The following is a 27,006-nucleotide window of genomic DNA, read 5'->3' as shown; positions in this document are numbered from 1 at the left end:
ATTAGCTTCATCACTTCCCAAAATTATGTTTTATATGTTTACTTGCTGCTTTCTCCCTTGGAATTTAAGCTCTGTATGGGCAGAGCTTTGCCTTTACACTAATGAAACTTCAATTCCTAGAACCAGACCTGGTAGGTAGTAGGTGCTATGTAATTATTTGCTGAATGAATTACCATTTGTTTAATGAGTGAATACTTTTGGAGAAGCAAGGTAAAATACAAGAAGTGCACAGGAGGGCTGGGGATTTAGCTCAGTGGTGCCGCTGCCTGCTTCGCAAGTGCAAAGTCCCGAGTTCGATCCCTGGTACCAAAAAAAAAAAAAAAAGAAAGAAAGAAAGAAAAAGAAGAAGTGCACAGGAGATAATGAATCATCAAGTGTCTTTATACAGTACAGAGCTCCCTCTGTTTGCAAAATGTTAATTTCTAGTTTATTCATTGGAAACATGCACCAAATTACAAGTCAGTTCCTTCTTACTAGGTGTTCCAATTCTGCATCTGATACCATCTCCTTTCCCTGAAGTCTGGCACACCATGGATGACAATGAAGAAAATCTGGATGAGTCGACCATTGACAATCTAAACAAAATCATACAAGTGTTTGTGTTGGAATATCTTCATTTGTAATATTTTGATTTAGTTCATTGTAATTGCCTCTATATCAAATTCAAAAGTCAAAACATCATTTAAAATAATCTGATCTGTAAGTGTCTTTGAATATGTGATCAATGAGTCATAGAATTATATATTTTCAATTGCTCATTAATTTTTATCTAGAGATAAAAAGGGAACATGTAAAGAAAACAAAACAAATATCTTTTGAAAACTCATTTAGATAAAGACTACAAAATGAAACCAGATTCACTTATTCAATACCATAGACTTTCAAACAGTACTAAATATGATGATGGTGTGCAATATATAGCCTTAGTTTTATGATTTTTTTCATACTTGGGAATCTATTATACAATACAAAATGGAGATGTGCTTTGAAGGCTTTCAGCCTTCTTTGAGAAATCTTCGTAGGGTTAATTTTAAGGAAATTAAAATCAGAATTAAATGCCATGTTGTGAATTTCTTTTCATATACATATGTATAGATGAAAAAGTATTTAATGCCTAGTCCAAGTTTTAGTTTTACAACTTTAGCATTTTATTGTGAAAACAGTTTAGTAAATAAAAAAATCATTAAAAAATGGATAATGAGAAAAGTGCAATTGCATTGTATTAACAGAATATTCATTGCCTCTATATTTTTCTCATATTTTATTTATTTATTTTTATTTTTAATTTTTTTGCTACCTGGGATAGAACTTGGGACCTTGCACTTGTGAGGCAGGGGCCGGAACCACTGAGCTAAATCCCTGGCCCTATTTTATTTATTTTTGAGATAAAGTCTTACTATATATTCCAGCCTGGCCTTGAACTCACTACGTAGCCCAGGTTGGGCTCGAACTTGCAGCCATTCTCCTACCTCCGCCTCTGGAGTGCTGGGATTACAGCTGTGCATCACAATACCCAGTTAATTTTCTCACATTTTATACATGGGAGTAATAAAATTGTACGTATAATTTTTAAAAACTTCTCCCTCCACAAACTGTATAATTACCATATATTTGCTGTTTTGGTCTTGGATTGAGACAAAGTCAGAAAAAGACCATCGATTGTGACCTCTAGAGTCAACGTTCAGGTAACACAGTAGTAGCTAGTTAAGACAGTGTTTGTAAATTGTATTGTATCCATGTTTGGTTACTTACAGTGTACTTCTTTCTGGTAATTCATAAGCATGATGGGATGTCTTTAGTGATAGGAAACAATTATCTAAAAATATAAATTTGACCAACTGAACAATCATGAAATTGATCCTGCCCTATAGGTGATGTTAGTTATTCCCTCTACAGAGCAGACATTGAGAAAATTCACATTGAATTATTCTGTCCAGGCTCTGTAGAGAGTGATACAGATCCACTGAATGGGATAGCAAAGCCAGCTTTAAGTTCAATGACAGTGGAAGTCACTAGGAAGTAATTTACTTGCTAAAACATACTTTCCAGGTAAGAAAAGGATATTTACTAAAAGTATACTAAAGGATATTTATTAAAAGTACATTTACTTTTATTTTTATGACTGCATCCAATTATATGCAAAAATATAGCCTGAATTTTATATATACATATAAAACATTATCTGTAGTTTCATGTTGATATATTTTACAGAATTAGATTTTTCTAGGATTTTTTATTTTACAAAACCTTCTAAAGCTTTGTAATGAATGTTGTGCCTTTTTAAGTTAATAACTTTAAACTCTAACACTTACTGAGCACTAATTCTGTGCCAGAATTGAGTGCTTTATGTTTTTACCAACTTTATCCACATGCCAATCCTACAAGGTAGGTGGTATTATTAACCTCATTTTATGATGCTTAAATGTGTTCTTCAAGATCATGTAGCTAAAATGTGGAAACAGTGGGATTTGAATTCAAGCAGTAATGATCTGGACCACTATAAAGTATTGCCTCTGTAAAAAACTTGCAGAATATTCTTAATGTCAAATGCAAAGCAACAGTTGTATTCTGAAAATTTTATAGGTCATTCTCTAAGTCTGGGGAAGCAGTCTTGAATCCTTGTTGCCATTATTCACCTGACATGATCCACTTAGACATCAAAGGCACATCATCTCTGTGAAGAATTATTTCTCTACAAGAGCAAAGACTATTTTTGCATTACTATGGACATAACAGAAATCAATACAAGTGGTTCCAGGGCTAAAGAATCTAAGCTACAAAGCAGGATTAAAGGGAGCTGAGTTTTCACAATTGACTTTTTGGATGTGAGAAAATTAAAGGAGTTCAGGAAAAACACTTTTTTGTAGCATTAGGAAAGAAGTGCTTTAGCTTATGATATGATGTGATAAATGGTTTAACTGATGATAAACAGCATGAAAATTTTAAAGGATCCTAAACATTAGTTGACAGTGCTGCACATATAATTTTAAGCAACAATGATAAGCTCCTTTTAAGGCAGAATTAATAGGAGATATACTATAATCTGTTGAGTTGGCATTTGTTGAATTATTTTTTTTAGAGGAGGTTGGAGGATATGTTTAAATGGGATAAAGGGAAAAGTAAAAACATAAGCAGCTTAATCCAATGAAGGTTTCCTTGCTTTGAAATGGCACATCCTAAAATTCTCTTCAGTAGAGTTTGCGTTAATATGAGAAAAACAATCATGATGTCATAAAGGGAGGCATTTTAAGGTATTAACTTTGATATTAATCTGTGAAATATGTTTTGTATAATTCATGTCAGTCAAAAATATTACTTTTTGAAAATTATAGCTGTGAAGTGCTCCATAAACATTATGTTGCATTTGGAATTTTTCTATGTGCATTTTGGAGCATTTTATAGCTCCTAAGAGAATAATTTGTATGTTTCACCTATTACTGTCAACCCTCCAAATATACAGGGCCATTTTTCTTCTTCAAGAGAAGTGAGTTCAAAGGAAACTATTCATAAGAGAGTATTCATAACCTTGGCATCCAAAAAAAATCACGAGCCTGTTATTGTAGCTTGAGGGCTGTGGCTAGAAGAGAAAAGACAGATCCTTCAAACATGGAGAAATGTTTTAGATAGTGAAGCAGTTGTCGTTAAGAACAAAGCAGCCCGTGTTTCCAGCTCTGACTCCAAATCTTCAAACAGTTTACTTCATGAAGCTTCTTTCTTCCATCAAAGAAATACATTCATTATGGCGCTGCAGTAAAATCATGTGAAAAGTGAATATTTGCTCCATTAGCTTGGCCCAGCTGGAGATGATTACTTTGCATAAAGAAGGACAGACAAGACTCCACTTCATTTCTTTATTACATACACAGCCCTGCATGAGGTTTGGTCTTGGTCTATTCTGCTGAACATCACCTCTCAGTTCCTTTGCAAGACTTAAGTCTGAGGAATGAAGATGTGGAGGTAAAGGAAGTACAGAGGAGATGAGGGAGACTGTTCAGAGCAGCCCCTGTTATTTAAGCAAAGCTAATGCAGGAAGCTTGAAGAAAATACTTAAATCTGCTATTCATGAAGATATGGGCTGCTCTTCAAAGCCGGACTTCCTATCAACTTTTGGTTTCAAAGATGAATGTAGGAAAGATTGAGGTTTCACTCTGAGTTTCAGGATCACTTTCTATGCAGCCTGATACTCTGAAAGTAGTTTTGAAGTGGTTTGACTTCCTCCCCTTACTTCCCCCTTCTGTCTAAGATGCCTAAGGTACATCTTTTTCAGCCTTCAAAGAGCATTTACTGCTTTGTTGCAAGGGGCAGATGTCACTGCGGAAAGCCCCTGCTGCGTTTCATGGAAGGGCTGAGGTGGAAAGCAGTGGTGGTTAGCTAGTTGAGCTGGTAGGGTGGTGTAGAATCCCCCTCAAATCCTCCTCCACATCAGAATTGCCCCCAGACTCCTGGCAAGACATCCCGCAGCAATAATTTATGACATTTTGAAGAGGGCTGGGAAGAAAGGACTGTTTGTGTCGTGACTGTATCCTTCAGCCTGCATTTGGTTGGTGTGTTCACGCAATATGAAGTCATCTTACAGAGCTGCTCACATTTCAAAGGCAATGCGTGGAATGGAGCCCATTCTCTTGACAGACAGATCCAGACTTGCCAGGGGAGAGTTTAGATCATTTCTTTGAGAATTAATATTAAGAGCACACAGTTGCCAAGAAGAAAAAGTAATGGCTTAAAGCAAAAATAGAATACCCACATTCACAAAGATGACAAAAGTAACATAAAAGTAGGTTTAAAAACTGATATAGTACTGGAAACTTTATTCTCTTACGTTTATTTAGCACTGTGTAGTCCTGGAGGTCCCTGACCTTCATGGATTTGATATTTGTGGTTTTGGCTAGCAAAGAATGACATGTAGTAAATTCATGTGTTTGAAGGGCTCAGCACGGAGAAGTAAATGAGTGTATAACCGAGTCTGGCCATCAGTTTCACTGCTGTTCTGTCTTTATCCTTGCAGGAATGCTTGGGTTCATTTCCTTCTATAAATGAACCCCCCCACCCCCCAATTCATGTACCCTAGACCAACTTTGCTGGAGATGTAAGTGAAGAAGTTTGGAAAATTAAGGGCTGCAGAGGGTAGTGATTTTAATCCTTTATTGGTAGAAGAATTAAGAGTATGAAAAGATCACTTAAAATTTGCTTATTTTTTGTCTTTTTAATGGGGCAAATTATATGCAACAATGGTATTCCATTTTAGTTTATGCTAGAGTTATTTTATCTCAAGTAATTTATTGTGATAATCCTTTTATAGGTTTACTACTGTTAGAATTCTCATTTTTCAAAGAAATGAACACAGAAATTAATTTATTCTCAGTCAATGCTAAGAGTAGACTCTAGGGGATTTAACTTCTGATACATGACTGGACTAATTTCAGCACAGCTGTAAGGGGTATTAGAGATTTTCTACTTTATCAGTTTTTAGCTGGGAGTAGTACCACTTTGGTAGGCGGCATTTAGGTAGGTGTGTGCGTGTGTGTGTGTGTGTGTGTGTGTGTGTGTATGTATAGTGGATTGTGGTGGATACTTAATAGTCATAAAGATAGAGTGTGTCTCACATTTGACGGGAAGGGACAAAAACAAATGTTCAGGACCATTTGTACAATAAAGAATTGTCCTAATACAGTGCAAGTTGTACCCTCATTGAGAAACATGGGCCATTTTTCAAAATCCTTCATTTTAGAGGTTCAGATACGAAGATACAGAGAATATGTATCCTTTAGAGATGAGGAAGGGAATCAGGGTGGGAGGGGAGGTTTTGCAAGGGGGTAAAGAGATAAAAATGATCCAGATATGCTGTATACATGTACTAATTCTCCCAAACAAACATAACTATTATCTATTGCAAACATACATGAGTAAAAAAGATTTTTTTGATTGCAAGTGACAAAAATACCGATTCAAACTTACCTCAGCAAAAAAGGAAACTTATTTCATATGTTTAGCTTTGAATCCAGAACCTGATCTTTCCTTATCCATCTGCTCTGCTCTCCTCTGAGTAGGTTCTAAACCAAAGTAAGCACTTCATCTTGGGGGTAAGACAGATGCCAATAGCCCCAGGTTCATAATTCATGAGTCCAGTTCCAGGAAAAGAAAATACCTGTCCTCTGTGCAACAGTCCCACAGAGTCCTAGGCCTGATTGACATTAGCCCAGGTGGGTTCTGGGACCTTTGGTCAGCACTGATTGACTTTGGCTTGTGACTCATCCCCGCCCCTACATCCCCACAAAATCATAGACAGGAAGGTTGTTTCCCCCAAAGGAAAGTCTAGAGAAAGGATGCTGTACAATCAAGAGCAACATATGTCCATTACAGTAGGCAAAGGAGTTGGGTGACTTGTGCAAATCCTAGGGCATGGTATCACACTACCCTTTTCTTATTTTACAAACCATGTGGCATTATTATTTCTTAGAATGGAGATGTACTTGATCCTTTGATCCTTCATCAAAGCTCAAAAAACATAGAGTCAAAGCCTTGGAAGAAGACCACAGGAATTATAAAGCACACTATGCCCCAGGCTTTAAAAGCCCGGATTAGAGACTCCTAAATTCAACTACTCACTTTTCATTTCCTGCAATGAAAGGAGTTTGTCAGAAGAAAACAGAGTTGTTTTAACTAAGCTCAGATTTTTCTTCAAGTTCATTGTATTTCTTCCTCAGACTTACTTGCAAGTTGAAGGAGCTTAGAAAGTTTCATCTAAAGTTTCAACTTGTTAACATTTCATCTTGACAAAAGGCAGAGATTACAGAATGTGAGAAACTAAGAAAAATGTAGGACACTGGGGAACAGACCACAAAAGGTAAATTTCTCTGCACTAGGAGTTGGGAGTCATGAGTGAGATCTTGATTAAACACTGCCTGAGCCTAGACAGGCTGTAGCTCATGAAGATGGGGTTGACTGAAGAGGAAAGAGCTTGCTTACTCACTATGAATGTTTCAATTCTGCAGTTCTTTTCAAAATCAGAGTTCAAGGCAGCAATTGGTTTCTTACACCACAAAATATGTGCTTTTTACACCACTCCTCAGAGGCTCATAAATATTACCAGGGGTCGCTAGCCAGGTCACAAGTCTCCCTCAGTGTCATTTTCCGACCACCACACAGGTAGAGTCTGGTCCCAAGAATTGGGACCAAGAGAGTAGAATCCAGCACTTTGGAGCCAAATCAAGCCTTAGAAACGATCGGTTCTCTGATTTTCATCCTCAGCTTTAGACTTAGCTTGGCCACAGCACTGCAGATAATGTCCCTCTCCACATTCTTGCAAGCTTTCCCAGTGGTGGAATGTGCTTCAATAGTTTTCTAAGGTTTGTGCTTCAAGCAGTAGAACTCCTTTTTCTCCCCAGGAAATCTCATATAGAAATCCCAAAGACAAAAGCCAAGTGGTCTGTTCAAAGAAGAGAGAGAACCTTGAAGTTTCTGACGCAGCCTTAGCCAAGCCCCTAACACACTCACCCCACCAACTCTCACACGGTCTCCGCAGCACCTCCACAAAACCTGAGGCTCTGCAGAACATACCTCGGAACTCTGATTCAGTTCCAGTCCCCTTTTACTTGGTTTTCAGACGTCTTTTCCAGCTATACTAATTTCCCAGGTGATTTCATTCAAGCCCACAGCTCTAAAATCATCTGCAGATGACTTCCAGATTTGTAGGTTAGTCTCTGTCTTTCCAAGTCCAAACTTCTCTATTGGTGTGTGCCAAAGGCATTGCAAATGGAGAACAACAAGGCTGAATGCATGACTCCATACATTCCTTCAACTCTTGTCCTTTCCATCTCTGTAAACAGATCTCAGTAAACAGAAGTTTGTTGACCCAGTACTGACTGTTTTCTCTCAGTGAGGACGTTAGCAAATCTGACTGGCTCCTTTGTACTATATCCTGCATCTGTCCACTTTGAATCACTGCTCCCGCTCTGGGCCAAGTCACTTCATCTCTCCTGGCCTCTCTGCTCCATCCTTGCATTCTTAGTCTCCTCTCTACACAGGATCCAGACCAAGTGTTTTCAGTTACAATCAGGCCATATCACTGGTTTCCTCAAGACCTCCCAGTGAATCTTATTTCTCCAGAAGAGGATTCAGTGGCATTACCATGGCTGACACAGCCCCCACCTGATCAGGCCACTTTCTGACCTTTCAGATCTCTTTTTCTATCATATATTTCCTCATTAAACTCATTCTGGTCATACTAGCCTCCTGGATTTTCCCAAACAAGCTGAGGATGTTCCTGGGCTAAGGCCTTTATTACCTCCTTTTCTTTGGTCTGTAATGTTTTCCCCCAAGTATTCACATGGCTTTTGCCTGTATTTCATTTGGGTCTCTGTTCAACTGATAATTGATTTGAAATGCCCTTCCCTAATCCCCTTCATCCTATCCCCTGGGCCTAGGGGCCTTTGTGACAATTTAATTTGTGAAGCTACTACCATCCCTTCATCCACTAATGTCACCAGCTCCTGTCTCTTGTTTGCCTAAGAGTTACAACTTGAATTTAGGAATGTCTTTCATTGCACCTACTTTGGCAAAAGCTGTATAGGCTCTGACATTCAGGTTTGACCCAATTGGATCCAGGAAGGCTCTGGCCTCCCCAGTAGCTGTGTAGATAGGCCAAGTGTCACCACCTGGAAATATATAGCAGCTAATGCCCTGCGGAATGGACTTAAATAAATGAGATGTGGTATATAGGAACAGACTCAAGCCTAATTGCTCGCCCTTCTTCTCTACAGTGGACCGTGGGAGATGCAGTGGTTTCATAGAACTATCTCTGGAAGAGTCAGAGATGGAGGAAGCAGTTGCATTTGCTGCAAAACTCGCTGTCTTGGTAACACACCCATTGTATTTGCTTTTCTTCCTTCCCTGCCTCACTTCCTACTTTCCTTCACTTTTACTTCCCTGAAATTGCACTCTCTCCATAAAGTAAAAGGCATGAGCTTCTGGCTCAGGCTCTGGTTCCTAGGGAACCCAATCCTGTGTTAGCCAGTTCCTTTTCTCTCTCTTTTAAAATTGTACTTATAACTATTGTCTGTTTGCTTACTTGTGGCTTCTCTCTCTCTCTCTTCTCAAACATGACTCCCCCCCCCCAAAGCAATGATTTTGTTTCATTTACTACTATATAACCTCAGTGATCCCAGCGCTTGGCACATAGTAGAATCATATTAAATATTTGCCAAATGTATTTCACAGAAATTCAATGAAGAAACTTGTCTTTCCTAATCCTGGAACTTTAGCCAGGATGATCTACTTGTAAGTCATGTGGTCAGGGCAAATGAAGCTCTGTTCTCATTCATAAGAATTGCCTAAACACTCTGGCTTTTAATATGCCTTTGATTTTGTTTCTTGTTCCCTCATCTCTCACCTGAAGTAATGCAGCAGCCTCCCAGTCAGACTTTCTGAAGCCACTTTGCCCTTCCTGAGTCTAGACTCCATGCAATAAGAGACATTTTAAACATATGTATCAGATTTTGCCACCATGCTGCCTGAATTTCACTGCACTAACATTTAATATGAACTCTGTATTGTGGCCTACAAGTTTCACTCAATATTATACCACTCTCTCCCTCTCCCTCAGCTGAAGCCCCATTGTGTCCCTTGGAGAGGGAGCTTGACCAAGAACCATATTAGGGAGGGAGCCAACTGAACCCAGAACTCGGAGCAACCCTGGGTTGGCTCCCAGTGTTGAAATCCCAGAGTGACTGGGTGAAAGACAACCACAGGAGATGTCCAGGGTCAGGGAGCTAAGTTCAGGCCAGCAAGAGAAACCGAGAGTCTTGTAGACTGAACAATTCAGGCCCTAACCCCATAAGCAGAGGCCAGGATTGGATTGAACTTCAGTGGAGTTGAAAGCACCTCCAATAGTAAAGAAGGCTAAAGAAAATTTGCATTGGCATCTCTATAGCCTCAATCAGAGAGTTTCTGACTCATCCCTGTAACTCTCTCCTACATCTGCCATGAAGGAGACTCTAGAGGAGGAGATCACATTTCTGCCTCTCTGTTCTGGACCATTTTCCTTTCTGGGAAGTGGAGTGGGAATGGAGGGGGCTTTCTCCATCCTCATCATCCATGCCTTTCCCTTCCTGTTCCTTTCTACAGAGCTCTTTGTTTCTATTTGGAGCTGAGTTGAGGGCCAGCAAATCTTATTAAAAATATGTTTAAATCAAGATATTACCCTCTGATAATGGTGAAATTCAGGGTATAATTCAGATTGTGAAGCTTTAAAGATATTTCTGTGTTTTCAGAGCCACAGAAATTAATTTCTAGATATTGGCTCTTCCTTAGGGTAACTTTAGCATATAGCCCACAAGGATATAGGGTAGGACTCATACAGGGGCAATAGGCTACACATCTCATGTTGTAGGATGCTCTGATCTCCCCAATGTATTTGTCCTTTTCCTTAGGTCCAGTACACCATATTCTACATGCTGCTTGCCACCCTGATAGTTTGCCACAGACAGTGTGACAGAGCATCCTGTCATTATGTGTCTTGTGTAGGGCACAATCTGTGCCTTCTGTTTTGATTTACAGTTCTCTCTATGGACCTGGGGTATATCAAAGCCACAGACAGATTACCCAACTCAGTTATTTTCTGATGTCAGGGCTCCTGCTCTAGCTGCCACTAGACATACACAGCAATGATGGAAGAGGGCTTGAAATGGCTGTGAAGTACAGAAGGAAAAGCACTTAGAGGTTCGGACTTGATCTGCTTTGATTAGACAAAGACAAAAGCTACTGAAGAATAGAATGTCCCTGGCCCGTGTGCCCATTGAAATGTTCATCTTGAGAGAGGAGATCACACCTCCATGTAAAACTGGGCAACTATGGGTTAATTGTGTTATTAGGCAATTATGGGTTAACTAGGTAACTATGCTCTTTGTAGAATGTACCTGAGTAGCCATGTCAACTTCTGTAACCTGTCACCAGAAGAGCATAATGGACTCAGAAAGTCCTTCCAGAACTCTTTACTCTTCCCCTCTCCACTGCTCTGCTTTGTGTAAATCCTGCTTGCTATATTCCTAGGAAAATTCCAATGAAATTAAGCTTCATAGATGTAAAAAGAGGTATATAAGGAAGCACAAAATTCTATTTAGAGACTCAAGACTGACAGGAGTCACTTGCTGAGCTGCTGGCATGATTAAAAGCTGCTTTTTGCTCCTATCTTAATGCTAAAGAGTTATCTGTCTGGGGTCCCTACAATTTTTCTGCTTCAATCTTTCTTCATTCTCCTATCTCACTTCCAACTCATTCTTGGCTATTTTTCTGTCTCTTTTACTAGTTCTTCATTTCCAGACTTGTTAATGTTGAAGAGCCATAGGGTTTAGTTCTCCTTTTTTTTTTTTATAAGGGAAAATGTTTATGAATTCAGGGTAGACGAGAACTACCTAGGATACAAAAGACATGATGTATAAAAGAAAAAAATTGATAAATGAGATTCCATCAAAATTTAGAACTTTAAATGACATCATTAAAATGAAAAGTAGTCCTTAAACAGACCATATTTACAATGCATATAACCTATAACCAGAATATATAAAGAATTTTTAGAGCTCATTAACAGACAACCCAATTAAAAAGTAGACAAAAGAAGATGATAAATAGCCAGTATAGCACAAGGAAAGGTGTGCAACTCTAGAATCAGAAAAATACTAATTAGTACATAACAAGATTAAATTATACACTCATTAGGGAGATGAAGTTAAAAGTTTTAAAAGCCTTGTCATGACTTTTCTTTTTGTTGGAGACTCCTCCTTTGCATTTAATTTGTCACGCCCAATGGATTCCTTCTGCTGGGTTTCCTGGGGTTGTGATCCTCATTGTCTTTTCCTAGGGTATTGTCTACAATTTTTTGGAGTGCTGGTTTGATATTCATGAAGTTCCTGAGGTGCTCTTTATCATGAAAGTATCTTATTTCTCCATCAATTTTGAAAGATAGTTTTGCAGGGTACATCAATCTGGGTTGGAGGCTGTTTTCCTTTAGGGCTTGAAATACATCACTCCAAGCTCTTCTTGCCTTCAGGGTTTGCATTGAGAAGTCTGCTGTGATTCTGATGGGCTTTCCTTTGTATTTGATTTGTTTCTTTTCTCTCACTGCTTGTAGAATTTTGTTCTTCTGTTGGATTTCTGGAATCCTAATTATTATATGCCTATGTGTAGATTTTTTTTGATCAAGGCTGGCTGGAGTCCTATATGCTTCATTTATCTGTATGTCAAGTTCTTTCCCCCTCCTTAGGAAGTTTTCTGCCATCAATTCTGTGAACAGTTCTTTATTATGTCATCTGCACTCTCTCCTCTTTCTTCATTGACTCCAATCAGTCTTATGTTATTCTTCTTTGCATCGTCTAGCAGCTGCTGGATTGATTTCTTGTGTTCCTTTACAATTTTAAAGCAATTTTTTTTTTCCTGGTCACTAATTGCGATCTTTTCTTCTATATCTGAAATTCTATCCTTGCATTGGTTCATTCTGCTGTGCAGACTTTCGATGGAGTTTTTAATCTCTTGGAAATCTGTTTGCATCTGTTTTATGGATTCCATTTGATTCCTATGTTGGGATTCCATCATGTTCCTCAGATCCTCTATTTTTTTTATCTGTGTCCTCTCTAGATTTATTAATCATGTCTTGCACTATGAGCACAATCTTTGCTGTTATCTGAGTAATTATTTCTGATTTCATTTTTTGCAGGTCCTCTTTTGTTGCCAGTTCAGAGAGTCCAGGTGGTTGACTATCAGATTGTTCCATCTCATTTCCCTTTGGGGTTGCTGTAGGTGATCCAGAAGTCTGTTTTTGAGGCTTGTTTATGTGTCTTCTCATTTCCATGGGGGGGGGGCTGTGTGCTTCTGGCACCCACGTGGCTCACCTTCTCTGCTGTAGGAGCTTGGGATGGCAGCGGGGGAGCTTCCTTCCAGGTGCTGGGACCAGCTCAGCTTCTCTGCCCTAGGAGCATGGGATGACGGCAGGGCAGCTTCCTTCTGGTTGCTGGGACCGGCTCACCTTCTCTGCCCTAGGGGCTTGGGATAGTGGTGGGGGAACTTCCTTCCGGGTGCTGGGACCAGTTCAGCTTCTCTTCCCTAGGAGCTTGGGATTGACTCCAGATGCCCATTTTTGAATTGGGTCTTTATATTTGGGGGGTCTGAGTTTTTGAAATTCTTTATACATCTAGATAGTAGACCTTCATCTGAGGAATAGCTGGTAAAAATTTTTTTCCCATATTGTAGGTTGTCTCTTAGCTCTGTTGGTGGTTTCTCTTGCAGTGCTGAAGATTTTTAATAAGATGAGATCCCAGTTGTTGATTCTTTGTGCTAGTTTCCCATGCTCCTGTGGATTTGTTCATGAAGTACTTTCCTATGCCAATGTCTTTGAGAGTTCTACCTAACTTCTCTTCTAGCAAGTTTAGTGTTTCTGTTTTAATATTTAGATCTTTAATCCAGTTTGATTTTAGTTTAGTGCATGGTGAAAGATATGGGTCTAGTTTTAATCTTTGGCAAGTTGAAATCCAGTTTTTCTAACACCGTTTATTAAATAGGCTATCTTTCCTCCAGTGAGGATGGTTGGCTCCTTTGTCAAAGATGACGTAGCTGAGTATGTCTGGAGTTGTTTCTGCATCGTCTAATCTATTCCACTGATCCTCTGGTCTATTTCTTTGCCAGTACCATGCTGTTTTTATCACAGTGGCTTTGTAATACAGTTTCAAGTTGGGAATTGTGATACCCCCTGCCATGACTATGTTGCCTAGAATTGCTTTTGCTATTCTAGGTCTCTTCTGGTTCCAGATGAACTTTTGGATTGTTTTTTCTAGTTCTGTGAAATATGCTGTTGGGATATCAATCAGGATTGCATTGAATCTGTATAGAAGTTTTGGAAGTATGGCCATTTTCACTATATTGGTTCTTCCTACCCAGGAACAAGGGATGTCTTTCCATTTTCTTATATCCTCTTCAATTTCTTTTTTCAGAGTGCTGTACTTCTCAATGTAGAGGTCTTTTGCTTCCTTTGTTAGACTGATTCCTAAATATTTCATTTTTTTGGATGCTATTGTGAAAGGGATTGTTTCCCTAATTTCTCTTTCAGTGAGTCTGTTATTTGTGTATGAGAAGGCTATTGATTTTTGAATGTTTACCTTGTATCCTGCTACTCTACTGAATCTGTCAATTAAGTCTAGAAGTCTTTTGGTAGAGATTTTTGGGTCTTCTATGTAAAGTATCACATCATCAGCAAATAATGACAGTTTAACTTCTTCATTTCCTATCTTTATTCCTTTTATTTCTTTCTCTTGTCTAATTGTTGTGGCTAATGTTCCCAAAACTATATTGAACAGGAGTGATGATAGTGGATATCCTTGTCTTGTTCCTGATTTTAGTGTGAAAGTTTTCAGTTTCTGACCATTTAGTATGATGTTGGCTGTTGGTTTTTCATAGCCTTTATCAAGTTGAGATAAAGACCCTCTATTCCCATTTTCTGCAGTGTTTTCATCATGAATAGGTGCTGAATTTTATCAAACGCTTTTTCTGCATCTATTGACATGATCATGTGGTTTTTGTCCTTGACTCTGTTAATATAGTGTATTACATTTATTGATTTACGTATGTTGAACCATCCTTGGATCCCTAGGATCAATCCAACTTGGTCAGGGTGTATGATCTTCTTGATGACCCTCTGTATTCTGTTTGCCAGTATCTTATTGAGGATTTTTGCATCTGTGTTCATTAGGGAGATTGGCCTGTAGTTCTCTTTTTTGGTTGAGTCTTCCCCTGGTTTTGGAATCAGAGTAATACTTTCTTCCAGGAATGAATTTCTAAGTATTGCTTCCTTTTCAATTTCATTGAAAAGTTTAAAGAGTAGTGGCAATAGTTCTTCTCTAAATGTTTTGTGGAATTCAGCAGTGAAGCCATCAGGACCTGGGCTTTTCTTTGTTGGTACATTTTTAATTATGTTTTCAATTTCACTGATTGTAATTGGGATATTTAGAAATTTTTGTCTCTTCTTCATTCAACTTTGGTAATTCATATGTATCTAGAAATCTGTCCATTTCTTCTGTGTTTTCCATTTTATTAGAGTACAGTTTCTTGAAAGCAGGTATTGATGATCCTCTGGATTTCTGCTGGAACTGTTGTGACTTCACCTTTTTCACTTCTAATTGCATGTATTTGAGCCATTTCTTTCCTTTTTTTCATTAGGTTGGCTAAGGGTTTATTGATTTTATTTATTCTTTTGAAAAACCAACTCTTTGATTCATTTTTTTTTTGTATCATTCTCTTAGTCTCCATTGCATTGATTTCTGCTCTGATCTTTATATTTTCCTCCCTTATATGAGCTTTGGGTTTGTCTTGCTCTTCTTTTTCTAGGAGCTCAAGATTCAGCATTAGGTTGTTTATTTGAGCTTGCTCTGCTGCCCTAGTGTGGGCATTCATTGCTATGAATTTCCCTTGTAGGACTGCTTTCATTTTGTCCCATGTATTCCTGTATGTTGCATTGGCATTATCATTTAATTGTAAAAACTGTCTAATTTCTTCTTTAATTTCCTCTGTGACCCATTGGTTACTCAGGAGAGTGCTATTCAATTTGTATGTGTTTGTGAAGTTCTTGTGGTTTCTTACGTTATTGATCTCCAATTTAATTGCACTATGGTCTGATAATATACATGGGATAACTTCAATTCCTTTGCATGTACCTAAACATGTTTTATGAGCTAGTATGTGGTCTTTTTTGGAGAATGACCCATGTGCAGGTGAAAAGAATGTATATTCTGATTTTGTGAGGTGGAACACTCTGTAGATGTCTATTAAGTCCATTTGTTCAAAAGCTTGGCTCAGTTCTAGTATTTTGTTGTTGATTTTTTGTCTAGATGATCTGTCTCTTTGTGACAGTGGGATATTGAGGTCCCCCACTACAATTGTATTAGTGCTTATTTGTTTTTTCATGTCCCCTAATACTTGTTTTGTATAATTGGGGGCATTAGTATTTGGTGCATATATATTTATGATTGTCATCTCTTCCTCTTGGATTGTTCCCTTTACAAGGATGTAGTGACCTTCTTTGTCTCTCTTAATTAGTTTTGGTTTGATATTTACTTTGTCTGTAAATAGATAGCTACCCCTGCTTTTTTCCGGGTTCTTGTCACATGGAGAACTGTTTTCCACCTTTTTACTTTCAGTCTATGAGTTTCTCTTTGAGTTTTTTTTTCTTTTGTCTTTTTTGATCAAACTTGGGACTTTGCGTTTGCAAGGCAGGTGGCAGAACCACTGAGGTAAATTCCTGGCCCTATGAGTTTCTTTTAGAACTAGGTGCATTTCTTGTATACAGCATATTGTTGGATTTTGCTTCTTAATCCATTCTGCCAGTCTATTTCTTTTGATTAGTGAATTGAGGCCATTAACATTGATGGTTATAACTGATATGTATTGACTTATCATTGTCATGTTATTTTCCTGTTGCCGGTTCTTTTTTATTTTTCTCCCTCTCCCTTTAATTTCTTGCCTTGCCTGATGAATTTGCTGTGTTGGGCCTCATGGAGTTGTGACCTTTGTTGTCTTTTTCTAGAATATTGTTTAGAATTGTTTGGAGTGCTGGTTTGGTATTCATGAAGTTTCTCCAGTGTTCTTGTCATGGAAGTATCTTACTTCCCCATCAATTTTGAAAGATAGTTTCGCAGGATCCATCAATCTAGATTGGAGGTTGTTTTCTTTTAGGACTTGAAATACCTCACTCCAGGCTCTCCTTGACTTGAGGGTTTGTGTTGAAGTGTGCTGTGATTCTGATGGGCTTTCCTTCATTTCTTTTCTCTGCTTGTATTATTTTGTTCTTCTGTTGGGTTCCTGGGATCTTGATTATTATATGTCTAGATGTAGATTTTTTTTGATCATGGCTAGTTGGAGTCCTGTATGCCTCAGTTATCTCTATGTCAAATTCTTTTGCTCTGTTTGGGAAGTTTTCTGTCATTAATTCTGTGAACAGTTTTTTATGTCATTTGTACTTTCTCTTGCTTTTTCATGGACTCCCATCAGTCTTATTCTTCTTTGCATCATCTAGGAGCTGTTGGATTGATTTCTCATGGTCCCTTACTATTTTTTTTTTTTTTGGTACCGGGGATCGAACTCAGGTCCTTGTGCTTGTGCAGCAGGCAGCGAAACCACTAAGCTAAGTCCCCAGCCCTCCCTTACTATTTTAAAGTGATCTCTGTTTTCATGGTCACTGACCACCATCCTGTCTTCTATATCTGATATTCTGTCTTCAGATTGGCTCAGTCTGGTGTGTATGCTTTCAATAGAGTTTTTAATCTCCTGGATATCTGTTTGAATCTGTTTCATGGATTCTATTTCTTTCCTATGTTGGGCATTCGTGGTTTCCATCATGGTCCTGAAGTCATCTATTTTTTTTTTTTATCTGTTTCTGTTCTAGAGTTTCTAATCACGTCTTTCATTCTGCTCACCATTCCTGAAGTTATCTGGTAGATTATTTTTGTTTTGAATTTTTCTAGAGCCTCATTCATCTATTTTGTTACTTCCTGTGCTATCAGTTCAGGGTGTTCAGGTGGTTGATTATCAAACTTTTCCACCTCATTTCTCCCAGAATTTGCCTTTAGTGGGGTGGAACTCTGTGTTTGTGCCTTCCTTAAATGTCTTCTTGTTTCTATTTTGTTGTTGATACTGTCCTTGGTTTAATTCCTGGGTTGATACTTTGATATTGCTTATTTAAGTATCTTTGTTGCTTGTATTTAAAACACTTACAGAATGATTGCTTCTCAGAGGTGTCTCTCAAATATAGCTGGTCTTTAGGATTTGAGTCTCTAATGACTCTGAAGCTATCTCATTTTCATTGTACCAGGAAGGACAACTGATCAGATCAATCACAACACCTTAGCCCAAGTGTTACAATCAGCAACCCAATAGCATCAAGCACAGCTTAGAAAATAATAATTTGTGGTAGTAACTAATCTATCACCTTTAACTGTGTGAATTAAATAAAAATCCGGGACCAGCACAAAATATGCTTATAGTGAATAAACTCTTCAATATAGCAGCTTTACCCTTCAGGATGGGGACTTAGAAGGAGTTGGAGAAGGAGGGATAGATAGGTAGAAGGATAGGGAAAGGTAAGTAGTGAGGCCAGAGGACAGAGGAAGATCATGCAAACTCTAGGAAAGTGTTGAAGACAAGAAGAAAAGACAGAATGAAAGAACAAAGATGAGAACAGAACAATCCAACAGCAATAGGGAGGCTAGAAGCTGTATTTACTTTCCTTTAAAACTAATGATAATTCAGAGAAGGAAAAAGAGAAGAAAAGAAAAAGAAGAAATCTGAATTAGGGCCAGAACAGGAACAAAACAGGAGATGAAGAACAATGTGGGAGAGTGAGAGAGCAAGAGAGATAGAGAGAAAGAAAAGAAAAGAAAAAAGAAAAAAGAAAGAGAAAAAAAGAAAAAATTGAAAAGAGTGAGAAAAAAATTAAAAATAAGAGAAAATAATAATTTTGAGAATAACAAATAAAGAGTAAAGATGAAGGGCCTCCTTCAGGGTATGTCTCTGCTGTCACAATAGACAATGTGGACATCAGTATGCAGGTATAAATCAATTAGTCTCAGCAAGCCAGTAGCAGACACGTGAGATTTGGGCTGATTTCTGGCTGCAAGGCCCAAGTTGAGCTCCCTGCCCTCCTGCAGGGTTGAACTCTGCAAGGTTCTACTGCGGGTTCCAGCTGCCCTACCCCTGAAGATAGTCCAGGTTCCGATGGGAGGTGATGATCCCTCCAAGTTACCAACTATGGTGGTCTGGTGTGCCTTTATTGCAGAGACTCTCTTCGCTTTTCCAGAGGGCTTCAATTTTCAAGGAGCCTGAGAGAGGCCCTCTTTCTGTTTTTTACTTCTGCTCTATTTTCTGGAGCTCAGGACAATGGCCTTTATGTCCCCCTGTGCCTCTGCAATGTGGAACCAGGTACAGGCACAGCCAGAAGGCCAGAGGCAGGGGTGGGGGTGGGGGGCTGGGTGCTGAGGCGCCTGCTAGGCTCCGCTAGTTGCTCTGAGGGGTGGGGTGGGGGGGCAGCAGCCCCAGCTCCTCGCGGCTGAAGTCCTGGGGTGCAGACTTTTTAATCATGATTATTTATATAAGAAAATTCTCTGAGATAATACAATAGGACAGGTAGTTGTAAACATCTGATGAATTTGCCAGGCCAAGTAAAACACTTTCTCCTTAGAAATGACTTAGCCTCTTTTATTTATTCTCAGTGTCCTGCTATATGAAGTCTGATCTGATGCTGCTAATGCCTGCGTGAGGCTCAGACCCTCCATCACCCTCTCCAATCATGCTTCTTAGATCTGCCCACCTCTGACTTTCACTATGCTATCACTATTTGTTTTATGGCTCCTGTTCCCTTTTAAAATGTCACTGAAATTCTTTTTTTCACAGGATAGCAGAAGTTTTTATTTTAATGGGTCTGGTCAAACAGCAGTCTAAAATAGTTATGCCTGTTTGCACTCATTGTCAACATGAGTACCCACAGAAAATGGAAGGAAAAAAATGGAAACAAAGCTTGTGTAAATGGGCAGGGGAAGAAGGGCTGAAGGGAGGCGAGGGGAATAGGAAAAGGAAAGAAGAATTAAGATATATTATGTTAAAAAAACCAAATTCCCTATGATGAATGTGATCAATATGTATGACAAATATGTATTAATTAGCGCCTTAGGGCTGGGGATTTAGCTCAATGGTTCAGTGCCTGCCTCACAAGCGCAAGGTCTCAAGTTCGATCCCCCGGTACCCCCCAAAAAACAATTAATTAAAAAATAAGTTAAAAAATTTTTAAAACCCCACGAGTACCCATTTCCCCACACACTTGAATGCATGTGCTGAAAAATCTTCTGATCAATTGCTTATCATTTGAGGGAGAAAAGTAACTTGCACAGAAATCTATAATTTTAATACATTCAAACTTATCAATCTTTTTATAGTATTTATACTCTGCCTGTTATTTTTAGAATACTCAGGATCAAGTCCAAATCCTTTGAAATGCCCTATGAGGCCCTCTCTCAGATGTGGGTAGAGGCCCTATCTCCCATGAGTTCTCCTATGTTCTAGTCATAAAAATGTCCTGGCAGTCACATGAACAGGTCAAGTACATTCACGCCATGTGACTTTATGTCTCCATGCAAACAAACACCCTGGAGCATTCATGCCTCGCCTCCCTTTTCTACAGTAATAGAACATCCATGTTTCTAGCTGAGCCCTTGGACTAGAGACTTTCCCAACCTCTCTTGCAGCTAGAAATTATAGCCAATGGGCTAAGAGTGAAAATGATCCACACATCCTTCTGGGTTATCCCTGTAAAGGAAAGGCCACATCTTTATCTTTTTTTTTTTTTGAGACAGAGTCTCACTATGTAATTCAGGCTGGCCTTGACCTCACTCTGTAGCCCAGGCTGGCCTAGATCTTGTGGTGATCCTCCCAATTGCTGGCATTACAGGTGTGCACTACCACTCCTGGCTTATTTTATGGTATTTATTCATTTATATGTTTTGATCTTCTATATAAGTGTCTTGAGGACAGGAACATACCTTAATAAATACCTAGCACAAACTTAATAGATGTTTGTTGAGCAAATCAAATTATGTAAACAACCACTGGAACATCTGATTTATAAAAATATGCAACAGTTTTAAACTACACAAATTACCATTTTCAAAAAGCATCAAAAGTGAATGTGTTTAGCCATATTCAGCTGATAATAGAGCAAATGAGTGAATAATAATTCATGCGATAGCATGTTCAATGAACTGAAAACAGAACATTGATCGGAGGAGGCAGAGGAACTTTGTCTTGTAATAATTAGAACCGAGGGGCTCCATAATCATCTGGCATCCACTCAATGTTGTATCTGTGGTTAGAAATGTACATGATAGGAACTCCAGGGATTTCTGTATTCTGCATTTAAGATCCCACTGTGTAACCCTTGTGCTGAGTTACTCTCTGGAGTAAGCAGTCATCTGTGGAGGTCCCTTTATGTGTGCAAGGTAAATCATTCAGATCCTGGATCCTTGGCAATCTTTGGAGCCACATGATACTTTTGACCCAATTTCTCAATTTCAGCTGTTACGCAATCAGTTATACAGGACATACTTGGCATACAGACAGTCCATCATCTACTGTACTAAGTCCAATTTGGCTTTGATGGAAAAGTTGATAAAATTGATGTCAACCAGGATGTGCTAAGGTGGGCCCAGCTGTGTATTATAGTGGAAGAATAAGCCAGTAGGATGTTGGGGGACTTCTCTTTCCTTCAGAGCACTAGGATCTTTCTTTTCTTTCTTTTTAGGCTTTAATCTATCCTTTTCTTTGAGCCTCTCATCTCTGAGACTAAGCATTCGCTTCATGGTCGCATACTTCCTTGCTTTCTTTTGTTTCCCCATGTTCACACCACACTCCTATTTCTTCTTTCTTTTTTTTTTTCTTTCAGAATTTAATATTTATTCCTTTACTTTCTATTGCTTATTGGAGAAAAGTTGAAAAGTATAGAAATATATAAGGAAGAAAACATTACTCTTAGAGATGACCATTATTAACACTTTCTATATTTCATTTTAGACTTCTTTCTATGAGCATGCACATATATCATTTTTTACTTAGTGGTTATCCTATTTACGTTTTGTCATATAACCTGTCTTTTCTATTTATTTTAGTATGAGTATTTCTTCAGGTTATTAAAATGATTTGAAAATACTGCTTTTAAAATATATTTTAGTGCGTATTAATTTAATGAAATACTGAGTTTCATTATGGCATTTTATACATGCACATAACATATTTTGATCATATCCATCCCTCCACCTTCCTCCCTTATGCTCCCACAAAACATAGCTTTTATTGGCTGCTTGATAGCCCATTGTGTGAATGTATCAAAATTTAAACCCATTTTTCAGTTGACTACCCTTCCCAATATTTGACTTTTATAAATAATACTTGAAAATTTTGCATATAAACTTTTTCCCACGTCTTTGATTATTTCCTCGTAAACAGCATTTCATATGTAAGAGGCAACCAGATGGTGCTTCTCAAAGGTTAATCCAGGTTGAGGAAACTAAGCAATGGGAGGGACGCCTTTTGCAAGGGGCCTCAGGCTGCCAGTAGGTGTCATGTTTGCCTCATGGTTTACTCCTCATGGTTTCTTACCTGTTTTTCTCAAGATCATTTTGAAGGCTGGAAATAGAATAAATTTGTGAGTCAATAGAGTTCAGCTCCAAATATTAAAGTCTCTTATAAGCAACACAAATCAGCAGTTATCTTTCTGGTTATTTTGCTTTCTCTCTTAGGAGGATTTTGTTGAACTCAGAAGCATGTGTCCTGCTGACCTTATTTCTAAGAAAAAGTGGTCAATCTAGGCTCTGGCAAGACTCCATCCTTTCAGACTCTCTAGGAAAAACACACATGTAAAGAAAACTCCTGATTATTGAGTGCTTTTTAAAAAGCATCTAGTAACTAAAAATTTATAACTCTTTTTTGAGACAAGGTCTCATTGTATAGTCCACTTGAATTTGTGCTCCTTCTGCTTTAGCCTCTCAAGGGCTGGGATTGTAGGCGTCTGTCACGACATCTGGCTTCATAACCATTTCAAGAGATAGTTATCATCAGCACTCTTTTCTAAATAAGGAAACAGGCTCAGAGATGCTACCTTGCCAAGGTGCTACATGTAGTTAATGCCTGAACATAGTATCTGGACTCAGGTGTATTTATCTTTGAAACCTGTGGTTTTAACAATTTTCCTATTCATTCAAAATGTAAATTTTAAGGGCCTGCCCTGGGTCTATTGAACCTTTGGGCACAGGGTCTTAAAATTTGTATTTACAACACCCATTAGGGAGATGTGTGTGTATGCGTGCGTGCGTGTGTGTGTGTGTGTGTGTGTACACTAAATGCACACCCCAGTTTTGTCAGTTCTGCGACAACCAATGAGAAGTCAAGATTAGAGAGTCTGGGTGGATGTTGGGGGTCTGTTTTCAAGTCCTGTCTCCATTTTGTGTCAGCAACAAACTCTTGAAATATTTGAGGATTGGCTTTGCAGACAGCATGTGATATGTTTTGAAATTGAAAGCTTTGTTGCTGGGCAATTACTCTCCTTTCTTTTGCTGGAGAAATATCTCATGAAACTCTTTTCATTCTTTAGCCGAGTAGCAGTGTGGTTTAGAGCTCAGGCCTGTGCTTTACTTAGAGTTGAACTCCAGCTCGGCTACCTGCCATCTCTCTGGTCCTGACTGCTTATGTTCTGTCTCAGTATCTGCCTCTGAAAAATGGGTGCAACTACATCTACTTCACTGGGATAGGGTGAATATGTAAGATACTAGCAGCAAAAGTACCTGTCTGAAGTAGGCATTTAGGAAATTACAGAAAAAAATAACTATTTGGTTAAAGAACAGGGGAAATGTTATTTTAAGCCTTCTAAATATCTTTCTTCCTAGCTATTTAAAAACTGCTTTATTGAAGTCTAGAGACATAAAACTGTGAAGTCCATCCATTGCAAGTATACAGATGAGTGATCTTTAGCATGTCTATTGAGTTGCACAACCACTGACTCCATCCAGTTTTAGTACATTGTCTTTACCTCAAAGGGTTTCTTCTGCCTATTTTCAGTCAGCCATCGTATACTCCCACCTGGAAATCCATGGCTCTGTTTTTGATCTCTCTAGATGTTCCATTTCTGTACATGTCATATAAGTGGGATAATAAAACATGCAATTTTTAATGGCTGGCTTCTTTACTAAACAGTGTTTTTGAGGCTCATGATATTGTAGCATGTAACAGTAGTTCTTTCCTTTTTGTTGCTGAATAATATTCCACTGTATGGGTATAGCACCTTTGTTTATCTGTCCATGAGTTCATGAACATTGGATTGTTTCTAGTTTTTGTCTGTTATAAACCATGCTGTTATGAAAATTCAGGCCAAGTTTCTGTGTGGGCATGTGTTTTCAGTTCTCTTGGGTATATACCTAGAAGAATTACTGAGTGGTATAGTATATACATGTAATTTAAAATAAACTACCAAACTGTTTTTCAAAGTAGCTGCATCATTTTAAATTCCCACCAGAGGTATATGAGGGTTCCAACTGATCAGCATTTGTATTAGATTTATTATAATCTGCCTTTTTGATGATAGCCATTTTGTAGGTGAGAAATAGGATCTCATTGTGATTTTTCACTGAAATTTTACTATTGACTAATAGTGTTGAGCATCTTCATGTGATTTTTCTTTGAAAAATGTTTATTCAGCTCTTTTTCCCACTTTTTAATTATGGTATGTTTCTATTTATTATTGAGGTTTACAAGTTCCTTATTATTCTGAGTATATATTTTAAACTGATAAATTATTTGTGAATATTTCCTTCCATTCCTCAGTTGTCATTTCTTTTTTATTGAGTTAATTGGTATAGTTTAGTTATACATTATGATTGCATTCATCATTGGGAATTTGTACCTGTATATGACATATCTTGGTTCGTATTTTTTTTCCCATTCCCCTGCCCTTCCTTCAACAACTCCATTCCTTCCATTTACATATGCCTTGTTTCCATTTTTCCTTTTCTTCCCTGTTTTTCTTTTCCCTGTCCTTTCCCCCATACCCTCTCCTGAGTTCCCCTTCCATTATGAAGATTTTCTTCCTATTTCACAATATCTATTATGCATTTTGGTACTTACTTTCACTCTTTTTTTTTTGAGCCAGGGTCTCACTATGTAGCCCAGGCTGGTCTTGAACTCATGGTGATCCTTCTGCCTCAGCCTCCTGAGTGCTGGGATTACAGGTGTGTGCCACCATGCCCAGCTTCATTTTCACTTTCAGTTTCTCACACCAGAGAAACAACTCAGTATTTACACATGTATGTCCTATTTATTTCACTTAAGAGTATGGGCTCAAGGTGCATCCATTTAGATATAAATGTCTCTAGTTTGTCTTTCTTTATGGCTGAGCAGTACTCCATTTTATAAAAAAAAACCCCACATCTTTATCCAATCACCAGTTGATGGACATTTGGGCTGTTTCCAAGCTTTAGCTATTACAAATTGTGCCATTATAAACATGGGTATGCATTATTTCTGTGGTATGATGTTTTCAATTCTTTGGGGAAGAAGTGGGGGAATAGCTGGGTAAAATGAGACAGCTAATCCTAGTATTTTGAGAAATCTCTGCACTGATTTCCACAGTGGTTCCACCAGTCTACACTCCCACCAACAGTGGAGAAGGGTTCCTTTCTCCCCACAGCGCTGCCAGCATTTGTTATTGGTTGATTTCTTATAGCAGCCATTCTTTCTGGGGTGAGATAGAATCTCAGTATTATTTACATCTGAATCTCTCAAATGATCAGTGATGAACATTTTTTCATATGTTTATCTGCTGCTTCTACTTCTTCATCTAAGAATGTCTATTCATTTCAGATGTCCATTTTTGGATTGGGTCTTTAAATTTGGAGGGTCTGATTTTTAAACATTTTTTAATATAAAAATTCTTTATATATTCTAGATAATAGTCCTTTGAAGAATAGCTGGTAAAATTTTTTTCCTATATTGTAGGTTGTCTCTTAGCTCTGTTTGTTTCTCTTGGTGGTTTCTTTTGCTGTGCAGAAGATTTTCAATAGGATGAGATCCCAGGTGTTGATTCTTTGTGCTCGTTCCTGTGCTACTGAGGTTTTGTTCATAAAGTCTTTTCCTATGTCAATGTCTTCAAGAGTTCTACTTAATTTATCTTCCAGCAGGTTTAGTGTTTCTGTTTTAATATTTATATCTTTTTTTGTTTTTGGTACGGGGGATCGAACTTGACACCTTGCACTTGTGAGGTAGGAACTGGAACCACTGAGCTAAATCCCTGGCCCACAATATTTAGATTTTAATCTATTTCAATTTTAGTTTAGTGCATGGTGAAAGATATGGGTCTAGTTATAATCTTTGGCAAGTTGAAACCCAGTTTTTCCAGCACCACTTATTAAAGAAGCTATCTTTCCTCCCATGAGGTTGTCTGGCTCCTTTGTCAAAGATGAGGTGACTGAGTATGTCAGGAGTTGTTTGTAGATCTTGTAATCTGTTCCATTGATCATCAGACCTGTTTCTTTGCTAATGCCATGCTCTTTTTATCATAGTAGCTTTGTAGTATGGTTTCTTTTAAAAAATTTTTATTTTATTGGTACAATTTAGGTGTACAATATAATGACATTCATCATTGGAAATTTGCACCTTATTTTTCCCCCTTCCCCTGCCCTCCCTTCAACCCCCTCCATCCCTCTCTATTTACAAAGACTTTGTTTCCTTTTTTCATTTTCTCATATTAATTCCATTCCCTTCTTTCCTTTCCCCTAGCCCTCCCACTTCCCCTTCCCCTTTGCCCTTTTTCTCTCTATTTCACATTATCTATTATACCATTTAGTCCTTATTTACAGTTTCATTTTCTCACACTAGAGAAACTATCTAGTATTTACATGTGTGTCCTATTTATTTCACTTAAGAGTATGGCAAATATGCATCCACTTAGCTATAAATGTCTCTAATTTCTCATTTTTTATGGCTGAGTAGTACTCCATTTTATAAAAAAAGCCACATTTTCTTTATCCAGTCTCCAGTTGATGGGCATTTGAGCTGTTTCCAAGTTTTAGCTATCACAAACTATGCTGTTATGAACATGGGTGCACATATATCATTGTGGTATGATTCTTTTAATTCTTTGGGAAAGATCCCCAGCAGTGGAATAGCAGGATCAAATGGGACTTCCAGTCCTAGTTGTTTGAGGTATCTCCATACTGATTTCCACAGTGCTTGCACCAGTCTACACTCCCACCAGCAGTGGAGCAGGGCTCCTCTTTCCCCACAGCCCCACCAGCATTTGTTATTGGTTGATTTCATGGTGGCAGCCATTCTTTCTGGAGTGAGGTGGAATCTCAGTGTTGTTTTCGTTTGCATCTCTTGAAAGACCAGTTTTGTTGAACACTTTTTCACATGTTGATTTCTTATTTCTACTTCTTTCTC

General features: G+C 38.3%; 1 protein-coding gene and 1 pseudogene across 2 annotated transcripts in view; one reads left to right on the top strand and one right to left on the bottom strand.

The window, feature by feature from the left end:
• Positions 1 to 5,672, top strand: part of Qpct (glutaminyl-peptide cyclotransferase) — a 42,691-nt gene extending 37,019 nt beyond the window's left edge. For both annotated transcript variants that reach the window (XM_004839459.3, XM_087216479.1), the window contains exon 7: positions 478 to 5,672. In XM_004839459.3, the coding sequence (XP_004839516.2) occupies positions 478 to 623 (146 nt within the window). In that variant the 3' untranslated portion in view covers positions 624 to 5,672. The remainder of the gene's footprint in view (positions 1 to 477) is intronic.
• Positions 5,673 to 20,703: 15,031 nt separating this feature from the next.
• On the bottom strand, positions 20,704 to 21,442 carry LOC101698164 (rRNA-processing protein FCF1 homolog pseudogene; annotated as a pseudogene).
• Between the last annotated feature and the right edge of the window lie 5,564 nt (positions 21,443 to 27,006).

Source organism: Heterocephalus glaber, unplaced genomic scaffold (assembly GCF_053883595.1).
Source record: "Heterocephalus glaber isolate CG9 unplaced genomic scaffold, H.glaber_assembly_v1.0 deba00001457, whole genome shotgun sequence".
Lineage (NCBI taxonomy): Eukaryota > Metazoa > Chordata > Mammalia > Rodentia > Bathyergidae > Heterocephalus > Heterocephalus glaber.
The sequence above is the reverse complement of the archived record's forward strand: the minus strand, read 5'-3'. Positions and strand labels throughout refer to the sequence as shown.